The sequence below is a fragment of the Rhinatrema bivittatum genome, chromosome 1, assembly GCF_901001135.1.
Source record: "Rhinatrema bivittatum chromosome 1, aRhiBiv1.1, whole genome shotgun sequence".
Classification (NCBI taxonomy): Eukaryota; Metazoa; Chordata; class Amphibia; order Gymnophiona; family Rhinatrematidae; genus Rhinatrema; species Rhinatrema bivittatum.
Window position 1 is genome coordinate 564,092,397 of NC_042615.1, and position 21,004 is coordinate 564,113,400.

The window sequence follows — 21,004 nt, forward strand, 5'->3', positions numbered from 1 at the left end:
TTTAAACTAATAACTGGAAGGGGGACAATAAGTAAATCTGCAGCTCTAACACTAAACTTTCAAAAGGGAAACTTTGATAAAATGAGGAAAATAGTTAGAAAAAAACTGAAAGGTGCAGCTGCAAAGGTTAAAAGTGTTCAACAGGCTTGGACATTGTTTAAAAATACAATCCTAGAGGCGCAGGCCATATGTATTCCATGCATTAAGAAAGGTGAAAAGAAGGCAAAATGATTACCGTCATGGTTAAAAGGTGAGGTGAAAGAGGCTATTTTAGCCAAAAAAAATCCTTCAAAAATTGAAAGAAGGATCCATCTGAAGAAAATAGGATAAAACATAAGCATTGTCAAGTTAAGTGTAAAACATTGATAAAACAAGCGAAGAGAGAATTTGAAATGAAGTTGGCCATAGAAGCAAAAACTCATAATAAAAAATTTTAAAATATATCCAAAGCAAGAAACCTGTGAGGGAGTCTGTTGGACCATTAGATGACCGAGGGGTTAAAGGGGCTCTTAGGGAAGATAAGGCCATTGCAGAAAGACTAAATGAATTCTTTGCTTCCGTGTTTACTAATGAGGATGTTGGGGAGATACCAGTTCTGGAGATGGTTTTCAGGGGTGATGAGTCAGACAAACTGAACGAAATCACTGTGAACCTGGAAGATGTAGTAGGCCAGATTGACATACTAAAGAGTAGCAAATCACCTGGACTGGATAGTATGCATCCTAGGGTACTGAAGGAACTCAAAAATGAAATTTATGATCTATTAGTTAAAATTTGTAATCTATCATTAAAATCATCCATTGTACCTGAAGACTGGAGGGTGGCCAGTGTAACCCCAATATTTAAAAAAGGCTCCAGGGGCGATCCAGGTAACCATAGACCAGAGAGCCTGACTTCAGTGCTGGGAAAAATAGTGGAAATTATTCTCAAGATCAAAATCGTAGAGCATATAGAAAGACATGATTTAATGGAACACAGTCAACATGGATTTACCCAAGGGAAGTCTTGCCTAACAAATCTGCTTCATTTTTTTTGAAGGGGTTCATAAACATGTGGATAAAGGTGAACCGGTAGATGTAGTACCCCGTTTCCCCGAAAATAAGACATCCCCCGAAAATAAGACCTAGTAGAGGTTTTGCTGAATTGCTAAATATAAGACCTCCCCCGAAAGTAAGACCTAGCAAAGTTTTTATTTGGGAGCATGCCCATCGCACAGAACACCAGAGCATGCAGCTGTGATTTTATTACCCTGCAGGATTCACAGTTAGTTGTCATCACAAACCAGCATAACCAGACAACTATTCAGAATATAATAAATGTTCATTTTTTTGTTCAACAATATATGTGAATTCTTCTTCATGGAAAAATAATACATCCCCTGAAAATAAGGCCTAGTGCATCTTTGGTAGCAAAAATGAATATAAGACACTGTCTTATTTTCGGGGAAACACGGTATATTTGGATTTTCAGAAGGCGTTTGACAAAGTCTCATGAGAGGCTTCTACAAAAACTAAAAAGTCATGGGATAGGAGGCGATGTCCTTTCGTGGATTAAAACTGGTTAAAAGACAGGAAACAGAGAGTAGGATTAAATGGTCATTCCCTGTACGTACCAGGATCAGTCCAGACAGCTGGGTTATGCCTCCCCTCCAGCAGATGGAGTCAGAGAGAAAACTGAAAGCACCCCCTAGATATACTGGTGTGCCACCTGCGATCCCTCAGTATATTCTCTGACTCCAGCAGATTGAGAGGCATAACCTGCGGTCCTGACCTGGTCAGTTTGTTAGTACTGGGGAAAAAAAAAAAAGGGAAATTTTAATAGAGGGACAAGATCATTTGGTTTCTTTCTTTCTCTCTATCCTGTCTGTTTGTGTCGGTGTTTGTTTGAGCGCAGAGCGGTTTTGAGCTCAGTGTGGGGCAGGCACATAGGGCACTGCCCTATGAAAGTTCCCGGGCTAGACGGTCCTTGAGGCTGGGGGAGAGCTTACCGGTGGGCCGGTCACCCTCCCCCCAATTCCAGGGGTCCCAACCCTGAAGGGGGTTTGAAAAAAAAAAAAGCTGTTTCTTTTAAATTTTGTTTGGGCCACTTCAGCCCTGTTGGGAACAGGCAGTGGGTTTTTTTCGTTTTCATCCCGGCCTGCCAGAGCCTCTATGGACCCCGGAGGGGGTGGCTTAGTCACCCGGCGCGCTGGGCTGGTGAGGGGTTTCACTCACCTCGATTTTGGCGCCTTTTTTCCTCGGGGCTCCATTTTCTTCCCGCGATGCCGCGATCTTCGGCCTGTGTGGCCTGTGCAGGAGCGGGGGCGCGACTCTCCCGGGAGGGCCTCTGTCCCCGATGTCTCCCCGGGGACGAGGGACCCTCCCGGGGGCCGAGCGCTGCCCGCAGCGACTCTTTGCTGCCTTCTTCGCCGCGGCATCGCAGCGCTTCAGTCAGCCGTTCTCCGGCCCCTCCTCCCTCGGGGAGGAGTGCGGCAGCCATCTTGGCCACGCGGCAGACAGACTCGGAGGCATCGGAGGAGGAAACCTCCCCTCCCCCCTCCCCTGGCGAGCGAAACCCGCGGTCCCCGGCCGATTTGGGAAGCCCTCAAGCCCCTCCTCCCTCAGGATCTATTAAGAAGAACCTAAAAAGGTCGGTGCCTTTTTCCTCCGATTTTGTGCTTCTGATGCACAAAGCATTTTTGCAGGCTGAGTCTGGTTGGGAGGCAGAGGTTCCTTCTCCCCCGAAGGTCCCTAAAACTTCCTTGCCCCAGGGGAAGCCGCTGGGCGTAGGGTCCTCTGGAGCCAGTGTTCCCCGCCCGCGGGGGGGGGGCTGAGGGCACAGGGGACGCGGAACCTGTTCTGAATCCCCAGGAGTCTTCGGATTTGCTGACGGCAGACGAACAGATACCCGTAGAAGGGGATGACCCCCAGGTGCTCCGTTTATTCGGCAAAGAGGAGTTAAGCTCCCTTATCCTCCATGTCCTACAGGAGCTTGAGCTAACGGCGCCCCCCCAGGACGCTGACACTTCTACAGGGGATATCGCTATGGCGGGACTTCGGGCCCCCCCTCAGACTTTCCCATTCCATCACAAGGTTTTACAGATTGTTTCAAAGGAGTGGGAGCTGCCAGAGTCTTCCCTGAGGGTCACTCGAGCTATGGAAAAGCTATATCCCTTGCCTAAGGAATCCCTGGATCTCCTAAAGACACCTGCGGTGGACTCGGCTGTCACGGCTGTGGTTAAACATACGACTATCCCTGTTACGGGTGGTATAGCTTTGAAAGATCTCCAGGACCGTAAGCTGGAGATCTTGTTGAAGCGTATCTTTGATGTGGCGGCCCTAGGTGTCCGGGCAGCGGCATGCAGCAGCCTCGTGCAGAGGGCCAACCTGCGATGGGTCCAGCAGTTGCTGACCACGCATGAGCTTCCTCCGGGTGAGGCTGAGCAGGCTAATTGCGTGGAAGCTGCGGTCGCTTATACAGCGGATGCCTTATATGATTTGTTGCGCACTTCAGCTCGCATTATGTCATCGGCGGTTTCAGCTAGGAGGTTGCTGTGGCTCCGTCGTTGGTCGGCGGATGCCACCTCTAAGGCGAGATTAGGTTCCTTCCCCTTTAAGGGCAAGTTGCTTTTTGGCGAGGAGCTAGATCAGCTTATAAAGGACCTGGGAGACAACAAAGTATATAAGTTGCCGGAGGATAAGCCGTGACAATCTCGGGCGTTTGGGAATGCTAGGGCTCGCTTTCGGGGTCAAAGGCGTTTCCGTGCGGGAAGAGGTGGTGCTTTTCCCCAGAGACAACAGGCAACGAGAACCCAGTCCTGGTCTCCTTCCTTTCGGGGCAGGAGGCCTCAACGAGGAGGCTCCTCACAAAGTTTCGCTACCAGCAAGCCCGCACAATGAAGGTGCGTAGGCCCATTCCTCCGTTCCCGTTATCGGAGGTCGGCTGTCCCGGTTTTGGGAGGAATGGGTCAAAATAACTTCGGATCAATGGGTCCTCGACGTGGTTCGGTACGGCTACGAGTTGGATTTTGTACGTCCCCTCCGGGATCTTTTTATGGTATCACCGTGCGGTCCGCGGGAAAAACAGCTGGCTATAGCTCAAACGCTCGATCACCTACAGGCTCTGGGAGCAGTGACTCCGGTCCCGCTGGACCAGCTCCGGACGGGTCGGTATTCCATTTACTTCCTGGTTCCCAAAAAGGAGGGCACCTTCAGACCAATCCTGGATCTCAAGGGAGTAAACAAGGCCTTACGCGTGCCTCGCTTTCGGATGGAGACTCTAAGGTCTGTTATTGTGGCCGTCCACAAGGGAGAATATTTGGCTTCTTTGGACTTGACCGAGGCTTATCTCCACATCGGAATCCGAGAGCGTCATCAAAGATACCTGAGGTTCATGGTGTTAGGGTCCCATTACCAGTTTTGTGCCCTCCCCTTCGGATTGGCCACCGCGCAGCGAGTGTTCACCAAGGTTCTCGTAGTGGTCGCGGCTTCTCTCCGTCGGCAAGGAGTACTTGTGCATCCCTATCTCGACGATTGGCTCATCCGGGCAAAGTCGCATGCGGCTTGCAAACGGGCAGTCTCCTTGGTAGTGCGTCAACTTCAGTCGTTGGGTTGGGTAGTCAACTTCGCGAAGAGCAGACTCGAGCCGACCCAACAGTTGGAGGTTTTTGGGCGCTCGGTTCGATACCTTGGTGGGCGAGGTCTTTCTTCCTCGTCAACGCATGCTCAATCTCATGACACTGGTACGGCGCCTGATGGCTCTCGCGACTCCCACGGTTTGGGATTATTTACAGGTCATTGGTCATATGGTATCTACTATGGAGATGGTACAATGGGCTTTTGCGCATATGCGGCCTTTACAAAGAGCACTTCTATCTCGTTGGGATCCCAGATCAGAGGATTACGGGATGGAGCTCCCTTTGCTGGAGGAGGACCGCTCCAGTCTCTTCTGGTGGCTCACTCCAGACAACCTGCTCCAGGGAGTGGACCTGGAACCCCCATCTTGGATAGTGGTGACGACGGATGCCAGTCTTTCCGGCCTGGGGGCGGTCTGCCAATCCCGAGCTGTTCAGGGTACCTGGTCAGCGCGCTAGTCCACTTGGTCCATAAACCGCTTGGAGACCAGAGTGGTACGTCTGGCCTTGCGTCGCCTCCTTCCCATGGTGAGCGGCCGACCGGTACGAATTCTGTCGGACAACGCGACCACAGTGGCGTACATAAATCGGCAAGGAGGCACAAAAAGTCGAGCAGTAGTGACAGAGGTGGCGTTGTTGATGGCTTGGGCGGAACGACACGTGTCGCGCCTCGCGGCCTCCCACATTGCCGGCGTGGACAACGTTCAAGCGGACTACCTCAGTCGACAGCACCTAGATCCAGGAGAATGGGAGCTTTCGACAGAGGCGATGTGTCTCATCACTCGGCGGTGGGGGACTCCGCGCTTGGACCTAATGGCGACTCAAAAAAATTGCGAAGGCGGCGCGTTTCTTCAGTCGAAGAAGAGAGCACGCGTCGGAAGGGGTGGATGCGCTAGTACTTCCGTGGCCCCGTCACATCCTTCTTTATGTGTTTCCACCGTGGCCCCTGGTGGGGAAAGTGTTACGACGCATAGAGTCCCATCAAGGTCAGGTGATTCTCGTGGCTCCGGAATGGCCGCGTCGCCCGTGGTTCGCAGATCTCGTCAATCTGGCGGTGGACGGTCCTCTACGGCTGGGTCATCTTCTCAATCTCTTGCGTCAAGGTCCGGTAGTTTTCGATCTGGCGGATCACTTTTGTCTGGCGGCTTGGCTTATGAGCGGAAGCAGTTAAGGAAGCGAGGTTATTCGGATGCGGTGTTGTCTACTCTACTTCGGGCGCGTCGGTCTTCTACTACGCTTGCTTATGCTAGAGTCTGGAAGGTTTTCCATGATTGGTGCGCCGGTTTAAGTATATCGCCTAGACGTTCGACCGTGCCTCAGATCCTCATGTTCTTACAAGAAGGCCTGAAAAAGGGTTTGGCGTATAATTCGCTTCGAGTCCAGGTAGCGGCTCTGGGATGCTTGAGAGGTCAGGTTGAAGGGTCCTCCCTCGCGTGTCACCCAGATGTAGCTCGTTTCTTGCGAGGTGTTAGAAACTTGCGTCCTCCTTTTAGGCTTCCCTGTCCTTCCTGGAACTTGAACTTGGTACTCCATGGCTTGTGTGTGGCCCTGTTTGAGCCTATTAAGACAGCTTCGTTAAAGGATCTGACCCTCAAGACGGTATTTCTTGTGGCCATTTCCTCGGCTCGTCGAGTGTCGGAGCTTCAGGCTCTTTCTTGCAGAGAACCGTTTTTGCGTATTTCTGACTCGGGAGTTTCTTTACGAACCGTACCCTCCTTCTTACCTAAAGTGGTCTCGGCGTTTCATGTCAACCAGACGGTAGAGTTACCTTCTTTTTCAGCAGAGGACATGCGGTCTTCTCAAGGTAAGGACTTGAGGCGTCTGGACGTCCGTCAAATTCTTCTGCGCTATTTGGAGGTTATCAACAACTTTAGAAAGTCGGATCACCTTTTCGTGTTGTGGAATGGGCCCAAGAAGGGTCTTCAGGCGTCCAAGGCTACGATTGCACGCTGGTTAAAGGGGGCCATTGCGTCCACGTACCTTGGCTGCGGTAAGCCTGTTCCTGATGGGCTTTAAGCTCATTCGTTGCGTTCTCAAGCGACTTCGTGGGCAGAGAATCAATTGGTCTCTTCCCAGGAGATATGTAGGGCGGCCACTTGGAAATCTTGGCATACGTTTGCCAGGCATTATCGCCTGGATGTCAGTGGTTCGTCCACACAGTCGTTTGGCAGCAGCGTGATTCGAGCGGGACTCTCAGGGTCCCACCCCAGTTGAGGCGGCTTGGGTACATCCCAGCTGTCTGGACTGATCCTGGTACGTACAGGGAAAGGAAAATAGGTTCTTACCTTTGCTAATTTTCGTTCCTGTAGTACCATGGATCAGTCCAGACGCCCACCCACGGTCTTCTGGGAGTCCGCTCGTGTTCCGTTATTATGTTTTACATTACAGTTGGTATCTACACCACAGATGAAGTGTTTTTTCGCTGTACAATTGTCATTGTTTCGTGTTGACTGTACAACTTTGGTGTTCTATTTGTTTGTCTGTATTCAAGGAGGTTACTGTTTGATCTGACCTCTACGTTGAACTGCAATCAGTTAAGTTTTGGAAATTTATTGGGGGTGGCATTTGCGATGGCTGGATTCTTACTTCTGCTTTGATATCACATATACTGAGGGATCGCAGGTGGCACACCAGTATATCTAGGGGGTGCTTTCAGTTTTCTCTCTGACTCCATCTGCTGGAGGGGAGGCATAACCCAGCTGTCTGGACTGATCCATGGTACTACAGGAACGAAAATTAGCAAAGGTAAGAACCTAATTTTCCTATTTTCTCAGTGGAAAAGGGTAAACAGTGGCGTGCCTCAGGGATTTGTACTTGGACCGGTGCTTTTCAATATATATATAAATGATCTGGAAAGGAATACGACAAGTGAGGTTTTCAAATTTGCGGATGTTAGAAAATTATTCAGAGTAGTTAAATCACAAGCAGACTGTGATACATTACAGGAGGACCTTGCAAGACTGGAAGATTGGGCATCCAAATGGCAGATGAAATTTAATGTTGACAAGTGCAAGGTGTTGCATATAGGGAAAAATAACTCTTGCTGTAGTTACATGATGTTAGGTTCCATATTCGGAGCTACCACCCAGGAAAAAGATCTAGGCATCATAGTGGATAATACTTTAAAATCGTCGGCTCAGTGTGCTGCAGCAGTCAAAAAAGCAAACAGAATGTTAGGAATTATTAGAAAGGGAATGGTTAATAGAACGGAAAATGTCATAATGCCTCTATATCACTCCATGATGAGACCGCACCTTGAATACTGTGTTCAATTCTGGTCGCCGAATCTCAAAAAAGATGTAGGTGCGATAGAGATGGTATAGAGAAGGGCAACCAAAATGATAAAGGGGATGAAACAGCTCCCCTATGAGGAAAGGCTAAAGAAGTTAGGGCTGTTTAGCTTGGAGAAGAGACGGCTGGGTGGGGGGGGGGATATGATAGAGGTCTTTAAAAAATGAGAGGTCTAGAACGAGTAAATATGAATCTGTTATTTACTCTTTGGATAATAGTACTAGGGGGGGCACTCCATGAAGTTAGCAAGTAGCACATTTAAAACTTATCGGAGAAAATTTTTTTTTCACTCAGCGCACATTTAAGCTCTGGAATTTGTTGCCAGAGGATGTGGTTAGTGCAGTTAGTGTAGCTGGGTTCAAAAAAGGTTTGGATAAGTTCTTGGAGGAGAAGTCCATTAACGGCTATTAATCAAGTTTACTTAGGGAATAGCCACTGCTATTACTAGCAACAGTAACATGAAATAGACTTAGTTTTTGGGTAATTGCCAGGTTCTTGTGGCCTGGTTTGGCCTCTGTTGGAAACAGGATGCTGGGCTTGATGGACCCCTGGTCTGACCCAGCATGGCAATTTCTTATGTTCTTATATGATTTGCACACACTTATCCGACTAATTTCCAACTGATTCGGCTAAGTAGGGTCTTTCCCGCTACCGAGATGGACAAATTTGAACTTGTTTGAATAAGTAGCAGCACTTATCCAACTGTATTCTGATTTATCCAGCTAAGTAGCAGCAGTCCTACATAGCCAAATAAGTCTGAAAAGTGCTATTTCTCCGTCTAAGTAGTGCCTTTTTGATGTATCCAGCTACATGCCACTACTTTGCTGGATAAATCAGCTTTTATCAAGATAAGTCCAAATTTGCATGGCCCATGCTTTTTATATACACGAGCATTTGTGCGTGCATATGTACTCGTATTTTATAAACTGTGCATATCCTTTCCATGCAACTTTGTGTATGCCCATATTCACGTATAAATGGGTGGACGTCAGCAATTTTGAAAGTTATCCTCTATGCATTTAAGTGGGCTTTTGAAAATTGCTACAATTTATGCCATTGAATTGTCATTATGTTTTATGCACATAACTGTACTTTAAGCACATAAAAAGGCTTTTTGAAAATTGCTACAATAGTATGTTATATTTGCATATGTAACGCCTTTGAAAATTGCCTCCATATTGAACACATGGTAACAGACACAAAGCGGATGAATTAGCACAAGTTTAAAACTTGTGGGCAGTAGTGCCAATCATCAAGGCTTCATTTCTGTCTATTGTTCATTCACAGATCTTTCACATACATTCATAATTCAATCATCTTTTTGCAAAAAAATCTATTTAAAGTGGAAAATATAGCAAAGCACATTTACTTACCTCATGCCTAGATCAGAATTGGCTGGGCAGCATGCAGACTAAAACTCTTAAGGAGTTGCCTTTGAAAATGTAAATATCAATAAGTAAACGATTGGTGGATGTGATTGCTCTAGGAAGGGGGAGGAGCTGGAAGAATACCATACGTTTTTAAAAATAGCTGGGGTGCGGTCCTAGGGACTGGAGCTAAATTTACAAAAAAATACAGCAAGAATCATACATTGCCATTCATCCTGCCACAATCTTATACTCTTACTGTATACATTTCAAAATGTATTTGTTTAATATTAACTTGTTAATGTGATATTTCTGAAATACTTTGGAGACTTTATCTCTAACATGACATCTTGTTCCCTGTAGTTAATATGAAAGATCTCGCCATTGTGAGCCATGATTGTCAGGTCCTTTCCAGTGCCACCCATGAAATCTCTTCAGCCTCAATGAAGTCTGCTATATCAGAGTATATTTGACCATACAGATCTCAGATTTACAGATTATCCTAATGGTTCTCAACCTTTTTACCATTGTGGCACACCTGATGGACAACGCTCACATGTGACACACTGCTCTTTACAATCCATGGTGGAAATAAAAAATAAAGGCCCAATATTTTATTGTTAAGAATGACACAAGGGAAAGATAAGTACTCTGAAGAGAAATTACATAAATAGTAAACCTCCCGTACCAAAACAGTACCAACTTCCAGCACTCAAACAGTAACCACCTTACCTAAGAAAAGGCAACACTGAAAATATTACACCAGACCTTAAAACACCAATACACCTCCTATTAGGAAAATGGAACAAGCCAGGCTGCTATAGAGCCCTACACAGAAATTATATGCCAGCAAAATATCTCACCTCAGTCACATGTGCCAGACCCACACATACACATGCTCTTTCTCTCTCACTTACATAAGCTCTTAATCATACATTTACACGCATGCTATCTCTTTCTCAAAGTTATACCCATACAGGCTTTCAATCACACACATGTATTCTGTCTCTCTCTCATTTAAATACATAGGCTCTCATTCATACACTTACACACATGCTCTCTTTCGCTCACTTACTAACAGGCTCTCAGTCACATACTCACGTGCTCTTTCTCGCTTACACAAGCTCTCAATCACACCCAGGGTCTCTCTCTTACTTATACACACAGGCTCTTAATCGTACATACACATGTCCTCTCTCACACATACAGGCTCTCAATCACATACTTACATACATGCTGTGTCTCTCGTACAAAAAAGATGTCAATCACACACAGATACACACAGTCTCTCTCTGTCTCTCTTTCACACACACACACAGGCTCTCAATCACACAGTTAAATACATGCTGTCTCAAACACACATGCTCGCTCACTCAGTCTCTCTCTGTCCCCACCGAAGAACAACTGATGGCGGCAGCAGCAACAGCCTCCTCTTCTTCCAACCCTCGCGGCCTTGAGAAAGGTGTCCCATTGGCTGCAGAGACTGAAATTCCTCTTTTTGCTCTGTGTTGATGCCGCCCACACTTATAAATTACCATGGTCTCTTTTTCCCGGGCACGCCAGCAGCCACACACCACTTCCTCTTCCGGGCCACAGGGGCAGAAAGAAGAGACCATGCTGCTAGTGCCACTGATTCCAACTATCCTGCACGTTCCACCCGGCCAGCAGCATTTCAAGCCTGGGCGAAAGAAGAGTTTGCATTTTGCTGGGGTAAAGGGGAGCAGCTAGACCAGTGGGAGACTGGGAAGTGTGGCGACACACCTGCATGTCCTTGGCAACACAATGGTGTATCATGGCACACCGGTTGGGAACCGCTGCCTTATTTCATAACACCACCAGCATTTTTTTTTGTTTCTCTGATTTATTTTGTTCCTCCATCAGAGGAATGGTTCCTCAGGGTGCTTGAAGAGATTATTACATTCGGTGCTGCACCAGATACTTTGAGCTCCCTTCATCCTTTTTGTCAGGAGAACTTATTGAATTGAGCCTAGAATAAAACATTATTCTTTGATTGCAGTTCCTGATTGGTAAGCATCAGAACCCTTTCTGTGGTCTTACAGCTCTGTGTATGGCTTAGATACAAAGAGCTTGTATAACAGGTTACTTGAGTGTTTTTGAAGAGGAGGTGATAGGCTGAAGAAGCTAATTACTTTCTGATTGTTTAAAAGTAATTTGATATTTTTTCTTGCGGATTGTACTTTAATTAGACAACAGTCTCTTAAAATGACAACAGACATGACATAAAATCATTTTCCTCTTTCTGACCTTTAGCCAATCTCCTGGCCAGACTATGGGGAAAACAAGGAGTCTATAGGAGAGCTGTGGCTGGGGCTGCTCCGCTTCTATACCGAGGAATTTGATTTTAAAGAACATGTCATCTGCATCAGGAGAAAAAGTCTACTCACAACTTTCAAGAAGCAGTGGACCTCAAAATACATTGTTATTGAAGGTATATAAAACATATTTAGAAAAAAAATGTTACAGCAGATTCAGACATCAATGTTTCATTTTTATAGCATGTACATTTCTTGCCTCCCCTTTCCTGCCTCCACCCATCCATACACACAAAAATGTCCATATATAGAAGAAAAATACTGCAAACTTAATTTTCCTGTAAAAACATTTTATAATTTACTACGTTCAGATTTTGTGCATCAATGAAACTTCCATCATTCCCTTCATCTCCTTCACCTTCCTTCAGATACCATCACTCTTCTTTCTCCTCTTCTTTTAGCTGTCATCATCCCTTCCCCACTTCCAGCCTGCAGCAGTGACAGATCTCCGAGGTGCTGCTATGCTTAGCAGCCCAGGTTCACATAAGCAGCAGCACTATTTAATACAGGCCTTTCTGGCAGCTCCAAACTTGGTGCCCTAGCCATACACATCCTGCCTTATCTGTGGCAGCACTTGCATCATGGGAAATGTTCTTCTGAAGGCTGTATCTCCACTGATGAAAATTGTCCTCTTATCTACCAAAAAAAAAAAAAGAATGAAAGTGAATATCAGAAATGTTAAAAAAAAAAAAAAAGCCTCCCAATAGAAATGTACATATCTCTGTGCATGAGTAGAGACCTGATACAGGTGCTAGCTGTAATTAATCCCATAAGATTCAGTATAAACTAATTATAGATCATTCACTTACATATTAAAATTAGCCTGTGAAATACATCAGCCTGATATGACCACATTCAATATAAAAATATGTATCAGGGACTCATTTAGAAACTATAATGTACTATAACAAATAGCTGATATATTATATTGTGCTGCTCTGGGCCATCCAATTCAAGAAGATTTATTTATATATGTTATGATTTATGGGTATCGTGGGCCCTTGGCCCGAGGTGGGAGTTGTTACCACCTGTGGGGAGGAGCCCCACAGGTCCACACCACTGGGAGGCGAGATCTGGGGCCAGCAGGAGCTCTAGGAGAGAATCTGTGGGAAGGTCCGAGGAGCAGGGTGAGAGACACAGCAATGAGGGACCCCACAGGAAGCTGGTAAGCTGGAGCTCGATACCTGGGTGGAGATCTCCACAAGGGTGGCTCTAGACAGGCCCGAGGAGCGGGAAGTGCGAGGCAAGGAGCGCCGGAGGTATACTGCTAAGGCAACCCTGGAAGGCAGAGCTGTGTAGCGAGGGAGGTACTGATGCGATGACGTAGGCAACCCCGCAGAGCGGGGAAGCCCAAGTCGTCTCCAAGTGATGATGTAGATATCCCCGAGAAGCGGGGAAGTACCGGCTATCACCAGCGTTGAACGTAGGCACTGCCCCGAGAAACGGGGAAGCACGGACAGTCTCTGGAGTGGAAGGTAGTCACTGCCCCGAGGAGTGGGGAAGCCCAGTCTCTGGAGTAGAACATAGGCACTGCCTCGAGGAGCGAGGAAGCACAGCGATAGGTCTCCCAAGTGGCAAGGGCATCTCAATGGCAACCCTGAGAAGCAGGAAGCCAGTGGGTAGAGTACCTGGAAGGCACAGGACTAGCCTGAGGAACGGGGGAAGTCAGGAGAACAAGTCTCCAGGGAGCACGCACACAGGCCCCCGAGGAAGCAGGTACCTGAGCCAGGAACCGAGACAGCCACCACAGATCCGAGGAGACAGGAGCTAGTAGCGTAGCGATGGAACTCGTTGCCAAGTCGGCTAGCAGGGTGTGAAGGCGGTGCTTAAGAACCCAGATCCAATGATGTCATCAATCAGGGATGCCCCTGAGGTTTCCGCCGTAGCAACGTCAAAAAAGGGCGCAGTAGCGCACACGCAAGCCTAGGAAGGCCCGGAGTCGGCATAGATGGCGGTGACATCCAGGCCGCCACAAGGGACCATGAGATACACAGTGGTAGAGGCTGGTTCCTGCCGCGAGCAAGCCCGGAGAGGGAAGCAGGACAGTACAGGACGTGAGTAGAAGCGGTTGCAGCCGCCTGCGACTGATGGTTATAACAATATATTTATTTATTTGCTCTTATTAACTGCTCATTCAGGGTTAAAAATGGCATCTTTATTACAGCCATGCAAGAGGCCAAGGAAGCTGCTTGAATTTTTTGAATCAGACAGCCCAGGATCTGCATAATATGATTTGTAGCAGTTTTATATTACATTATGCTTTCTAAGAGGTTTTTTTATTTACTTTACTTAAACTTTTTAAAACACATTTAATGGTTTACTCAACTACATTTCCCATGATGCATAGCAAACACTGCACAGCTAAAACTTGATGATAATTGATAACCAAATGTTTTATAAGAACAACCTTCAAACTGTGCTGAAGTTTAAAGTCTATAAGTACTCATTATCTTCAGACTTTATCAGTTTTCAAAGGGAAAAAGCTGTCTTTGAAAACTGAGAAAGAAATACATGCACAAAACCTCCCCCAGGGACGCCTCTGCTCTCTCAGGCCAATGTAATATCATGCACTGAGCCTAGTGCGCAGGTTAACGAGCACTTGGACACAATGCAATAAGGGGATCAGTGCATCCAAAACACACGTAGCTAATAGTACTCATCAAATGTAAATTCCATGTAGATGAGGCTATTAGCTATTACTTTGCGATGCAGAAAGTCCTCATGCACCTGATGCGCACTTTTTAACCCATCAAATTTTACGCCTGCCTGGAGCATAAAGTCTTCCTGTGCGTCAAGGGCTCAACTTAAAAATAAAAATCTGCTTTTCTGTGGTTCCTGCTACTTAGTATCATCGCAATACTAAGTAGGAAGACCCACAGAAAGCAGCACTATGCAAAAAAAAAGTCTTGATCTAAAAAAAAAAATTTGGGGGCGCACAATATACACCCACAATATACACGCTCAGGGCCATGTGTATTGTGTGTGCACATTGTACCGGTAAATTAGCTGCTGCGGAATAAAACAGACGCTCATAAATTGAGCATCCATTAGGTTAATTTGCTCACTTTGGGCACTTAATATTAATTCATTCACTGCTTCTCTTACTGCCGATTGGTTCATTCACTGTCACATGTCAGGCTCTCCTGAAAGGGGATTGGTCCTTTCACTGACACTTCTAAGTGCAAAGGACTAATCAGGAAGAGCCCTGCTGGGGGGGGGGGGGGGGGGGCAGGGGAGAGGGAGCTCTGACCAGGCTGTTGTGGATGCACAGCCACTTCTCCTGGGTGCCCGATGCAGATCACTAGGGATGCACAAATTATCCATTGCGTGTCTCTTTTAGCACAGCAGCTCATTTGCATATTGCATCAAGTACCCAGGAGAGGTGGATGTGCACATGTTCAAATTACATGCATGATATTGCATCAGCCTGTCTGTGTGTTAAAGTATATGAGTACTAACACTATGCCTGTACTTTTTTCCAAATAGATTGGGTAGGCAATTTTAAAAGACTCCATTTCTGTGCAGAAATGGCTTTGAAAATTGCTCTCTGTAATAGCTTCATGATATGAGAAAAATACTTTTTGATACATGAATTTACATTTAACAAGCAAAGGGAGGTAATAGAGTAACTTCTAAAATGCAAATTTGTATACCACAAAAAGAGGAGATCAGAATAGCAGGAGTTTTTCTTTATATATTTATAGAGACAGATTAGTGACAGAGGCTATTGAAGCCTTATATTTGTTCTTCTGACCCTGTGTCATGGATAGGAAGGAAATTTCTTCAAAGAGAAGTTGTATTGTCTCTCAAAACCAAGGGGATGTGCCCAAAAGGACACAAAAATAAGACCATGAAATGTAAAAATAAAGCCAGAAAAGCATCCTATTGCTTTAGCACCACTGGTGTGTAGCATGAACGTCTTCTTTATCTTTATTTTTGGAGAACTGTTTCTGCACAGGGATACCTATTATGAAAACTTTTTTTATACACCAGAGCCAGGACATGTACATTGCACATATTTTGCTCTAAATTATATCCTATGTAGCTTCTATATTTTTTGGCTATTACTCTGCCTGGTTCCTTTTTTGTGTGTTGTTACATAGGATATCAGCTGAGATTCTGCTGTCTACTAACATGTGGACGGACCAGTGATAGTCTTAGGAACACATCACACCCTTGTGCCTCCATCGCGGCCGGATCCTCCCCCCCTTGCGCCTCCACCGCAGCCGGCGGTGACCCATCGGGGTCTGTGGAGGCCGGAACAAGGCCCCGAGATCAGGCTGGACCGAGGCCTAGAGAGAAAGCCGCCGCCTTCCGACCCGCCGAAAAGGCCCGCCCCTGAGCAACACAACGACGACGTCATCGGAGGCGCCATTAGGGACCTGTAAATTCCCCTACCTCAGGCGCTGTCGCTCCTTCTGCCGGCAGACCTCCTCGTGCCTCCATCGCGGCCGGATCCCCCCCCCTCGCGCCTCCACCGCGGCCGGCGGTGACCCATCAGGGTCCGTGAAGGCCAGAACGAGGCCCTGAGATCAGGCTGGACCGAGGCCTAGAGAGAAAGCCGCCGCCTTCCGACCCGCCGAAAAGGCTCGCCCCCAGAGCAACGCAGCGACAACGTCATCGGAGGCGCCGGGTAGGGACCTTTAAATTCCCCTACCTCAGGCACCGCACGCTTAAGGAGCATGACTAAGGGGCATGCCCTTTGTGCTGCCACTGTGCCTCCTTACAACCCACCTCCTCAGAGTCCATCCAGACCCATTCAGCGACCCACCCACCTACGCACAGCCGACCAGCGAACCCCTTCAGAAACTGGAACAAACCATCAATCCAACAGCCAAATCCACCAGCGCGAGAACAAACTCTCAACCATTCCGAACTATGCCCAGACAAGCGGAGTCTACACATGACGCTTGCGCGACCAGTGCAAACCCATCTGGGTAAGAGCCAACCTCAGACCACTCCAGGGACTCCAGCCCCGACACCTCACAACAATTCACCCAAGGAGCGAAAGCTACCCACCCCTCCACCAGCATGCAGATAAAACACACATCTCTAACCTACAACCAACACCATACCCCCAATGACACAAAACCTACACGCACCTCCAGAACACAAAAATGTATCTCTACCCACATACACCCAAACAAGCTAATCACAACCATCACTGCAGTCTCACTACTCCTACTCAATGCACAGTCCATAACAAAAATGATACCACTAATACATGACCTCCTAATTGACGCACACCCTGACATACTCTGCATAACAGAATCATGGCTCAAAAATACAGACAACACCCTCATCAATCAACTGCCCACAGCAACATACAATATTTATTCCATACCAAGACCAAAAAAGAAAGGTGGCAGCCTGCTCCTCATGACCCTAAAGAAATTCAACATCACAGCACACCCCATTGACTTTCCACCCCCCATTGAAATCAGCCTTTTCAAATCAAAATCACTCCAAATCATCCTCCTTTATGCCCCACCTGAAACTTGTAAAAATAGTCAAAGGCACTTCTGCACAATGCAGCAATACCCATGAAACTGCACATAGTTCCGCTCCTTGTGCAGACAATTCTATTGGTAATGAAAACTGCTCACATCTGAGAACTTGATCATCTGAGTTGTATTGAATAGCAGCAAACCCTGGGCTTGCTTTTGTACAGGACCCATCTGTAAACCAAAAATCTCCATCAACTAGAAGTTCATTAGATAAAACAACTTTATCAGGTAAAGGCAATGCCGTGATTCCACAAGTATGTGGAAGCACAACCGCTCCCTCTAGAAGGTCTTGGAGAAAATTGAATTTAGATGCATTTGTAATAGTCCTATGTAACACTGTAGAATTCAATAATATGGCTGAATATATCCCAAGCCTGGAAGCAGAAAAAGAAATATGAGTATCTCCCATAAGTGTTTTAACTGTATGAGAAGTATGTAATATAATTGGAATACCTGGCACATGTGACTGCAATTTACAAATAGAATCAGCGCAAGCTACAATACCTAGCTCACAGTCAGAAAATCCTTGTTCTACCACTCCAAAGGTGCAACACAACATATCCGCCCTAATTGAAACCATCATCTCCAAAATTGACATGGCCATTCCTGCGATCATTTTAGGTGACTTCAACCTACACATGGACAAATCCCCACTCTCACCAACTGGTGAACTCCTCCTAGAAACTATGACAGCCATTGGATTCAACCAAATAATTAACACCCCCACCCATAAATCAGGACACACACTAGATCTAATATTTACCAACAAGCACATAGATCTCACCCAACAGCCACCACCATCCCTTGGTCAGACGATAAACTCATACACACCAACCTACATATAAATCACCCACCCACAGAAACAAACTGAATCAACAAAATCATCGAATTCATCAAACCATGCCCAATCAACAAACTCACCGAAATCCTACCAACCAAACTGAAAAACCTTGACCTAAAAGGTGCAAACACCGCAACAAACTCTTGGACAGCCATCAGTTCCGATGTAGCAAAGATCAAATGCCCAACCATCAAAAAAGTAATCAAGACTACGAATAAATACAAAACACCCTGGTACACACCTGAACTAAAAAAACATCAAGCATCTCCTAAGACAATCCGAAAGAAATGGAGAAAAGATCCATCACCGCAACTAAGACAAATACAGAACCATACTATACATCTATAGATCAGACATCGAAAAAGCCAAAAGAGATTACTACACCAAAAAGATTCACGGCCACCAATTCAATCCCAAGACCTTATTTGCATACATCTCTGACCTGATACTACCCACCCCCAATACACCTCTCCAAGAAGACTCCACCAGATCTTGCGAAGAACTCGCCAACTAGTTCAATGACAAAATTACCAAAATAATTGCCGCAAACCCACACACCAATCACCCACCCCCTAACGCAACACATCTCACCACACCTTCCTGGACCTAATTTGAAACAGTTGCATCAACCGAAGTAGAATACATAATTCGCAAACTAAACCCAGCTGCACACCCCATCAACCCCATACCAGTAAAACTCCTAAAGCAAATCCCAAACATCATAGCTAGACCAATTGCAGACATAATTAATATATCACTAGAACAAGGAACGTTCCCTGACACCCTCAAGTGCGCCAGCATCAAACCAATCCTCAAAAAGCTGCATCTTGACAAAACTGATCCAGCAAACTACCGGCCCATCTCCAACCTTTCCTTCATCGCCAAGATCAGGGGTGGGCAATTAATTTTCCCATGGGGCCGCATGAGAAATTGGGATGGTTTTAGAGGGCCAGACTAATATAATTAACTCAGTTCTCAATAGCCCTACTTATGAAAAGACAGCAGTTTACCACCAATGCATGTCCTCTGAGAAAACACAACAAATAAGACCGATACAAACACTTACATGCTAGCAAAATATCTCATCTCGGTAACAGACACAGAACCGACCTAACATACTCCCAGGATCTGTAGTAATGCACATAAACTAATCCGCACACAGTTACACCTGTATTATGGAATACACTCAAACAGGAGCAACCCTATCTATGAAAAGGCAACACTACAAATATTAAATCAGGTCCTAAAAACCAATACACCTCTTATTAGGTAAACAGAACTAGCAAGCACTATAGATCCCCACACAGAAATAATTGTAAAACTATACTAATAAGCAGAATAAATGTTTCAAAACAGCTATGAACAGAATAACATCCAACAATTAAAAACTCATAAAAACTATTAAACATTCTCCAAACACCAATAAAATATTTCAAAAAAGCAGACATCACACAATTAAAATGGCAGTCAAGAAAAATAAACTTAAAGCCACCTTTACTTACCCCTTCCAGCAGCTCTCCTACTCCCCTTCCCTGCAGGCCGTGGCACACACCAGAAGCAGCAGTAGAAGCTAAGCTCTATACTTATGGTCCTCTTCCTTAGTGCCCATGTCTCTCTCACACACACCATACCAGTCATGCCCCCATGACTAGTTTCTGTCTCTCACACACCAATCATCTCCCAAACAGTCTTTGGCACACACACACACCAGTCACCTTCCTGAACAGTTTCTCTCATGCCATACACACACACACACACACAGGCTTCCCACTCCCGTGTTCTACTTACATATATGGGCTTCTCACTCTCATAATCACTTTCTCTGTCTCTCTCTCTCTCACACACACACACTCACTCACCAGTCTCTCACTCCCATGCTTGTTCTCTCCACATGCACAAGCTTCTCATTCCCATAATCACTTTCTTTCTCTCTCTCACACACACACACACACTCACCAGTCTCTCACTCCCATGTTCTCTTTCAGATATACAGGCTTCTCCCTCCCATGATGTGTCTCACACACACCCAGGTTTCTCACTCCCATGCTCACTCTCTTCACATGCACAGGCTTCTCATTCCCATAATCACTTTATTTCTCTCTCTCTCACACACACACACACCAGTCACCTGATCTCACTCATGCATACACACACACACACAGGCTTCCCACTCCCAAGTTCTCTTTCAGATATACAGGCTTCTCCCTCCCATGCTGTCTCACACACACCCAGGTTTCTCACTCTCATGCTCACTCTCTTCACATGCACAGGCTTCTCATTCCCATAATCACTTTCTCTCTGTTACACACACACCAGTCTCTCTCATTTCCATGCTCACTCTCCACATGCACAGGCTTCTCATTCCCTGAATCACATTCTCTCACATTCACACACAACAGTCTTTTTCTCTCACACACACCGTCACCTTACCAAGCAGTCTCTCTCTCTCATGCATGCACACTCACCCAGGTTTCTCACTCCCACAACACCAGGCTTCTTACGCTCATGCTTTCCCACATACCCAGACTTCTCACTTCCATGCTTTTTCTCTCTCACACACACACATCAGTCACCTCCCTGACTAATGTCTCACACTCTCACATACACATCAGTCATCTCCCTGAGCAATCACTTTCATTGTCTCTCACATACACACACACATCAGCTCTCTCACCAGTCAATCACACACAGGCAGGCTGGCTGGCTGCTTCTCTCTCTTTCTCTTACTCACTTCCTCTTCCCCCCCCCCCCCCCCCCGAGCACAAATGGGAGCTGCAGCAGCCCCCGCAGGCCAAGAAAGAAGAATCCCATCGGCCGCGGGAGGCTCATGCTGCTGACTCCTTTTTCGATTACCGGCTGCTTCAATTGCTCGGGGACCGATGCTGCAGCTGACGCGGCACGGCTCTTTCTCCTTCCCGCGCACCACTCTGTGTATCACTTCCTGTTCCGGGTCACGGGAGGGGGGGTGCAGGCGCGGGAAGAAGAAAAGGCCAGCCGCGGGTACCACAGCTTCTTCTAACACCGCTGCCGTTCCCACTGGGCTTGAACGTGCT

The 21,004-nt window shown here is 46.5% G+C and overlaps 1 protein-coding gene across 8 annotated transcripts in view; it reads left to right on the forward strand.

Annotated features, from left to right (window-relative positions):
- Positions 1-21,004, forward strand: part of TUT7 (terminal uridylyl transferase 7) — a 575,072-nt gene that overhangs the window by 458,097 nt on the left and 95,971 nt on the right. For all 8 annotated transcript variants that reach the window (XM_029617137.1, XM_029617096.1, XM_029617130.1 and 5 more), the window contains one exon: positions 11,542-11,719. In XM_029617137.1, coding sequence (XP_029472997.1) covers positions 11,542-11,719 — 178 coding nt within the window. The remainder of the gene's footprint in view (positions 1-11,541; positions 11,720-21,004) is intronic.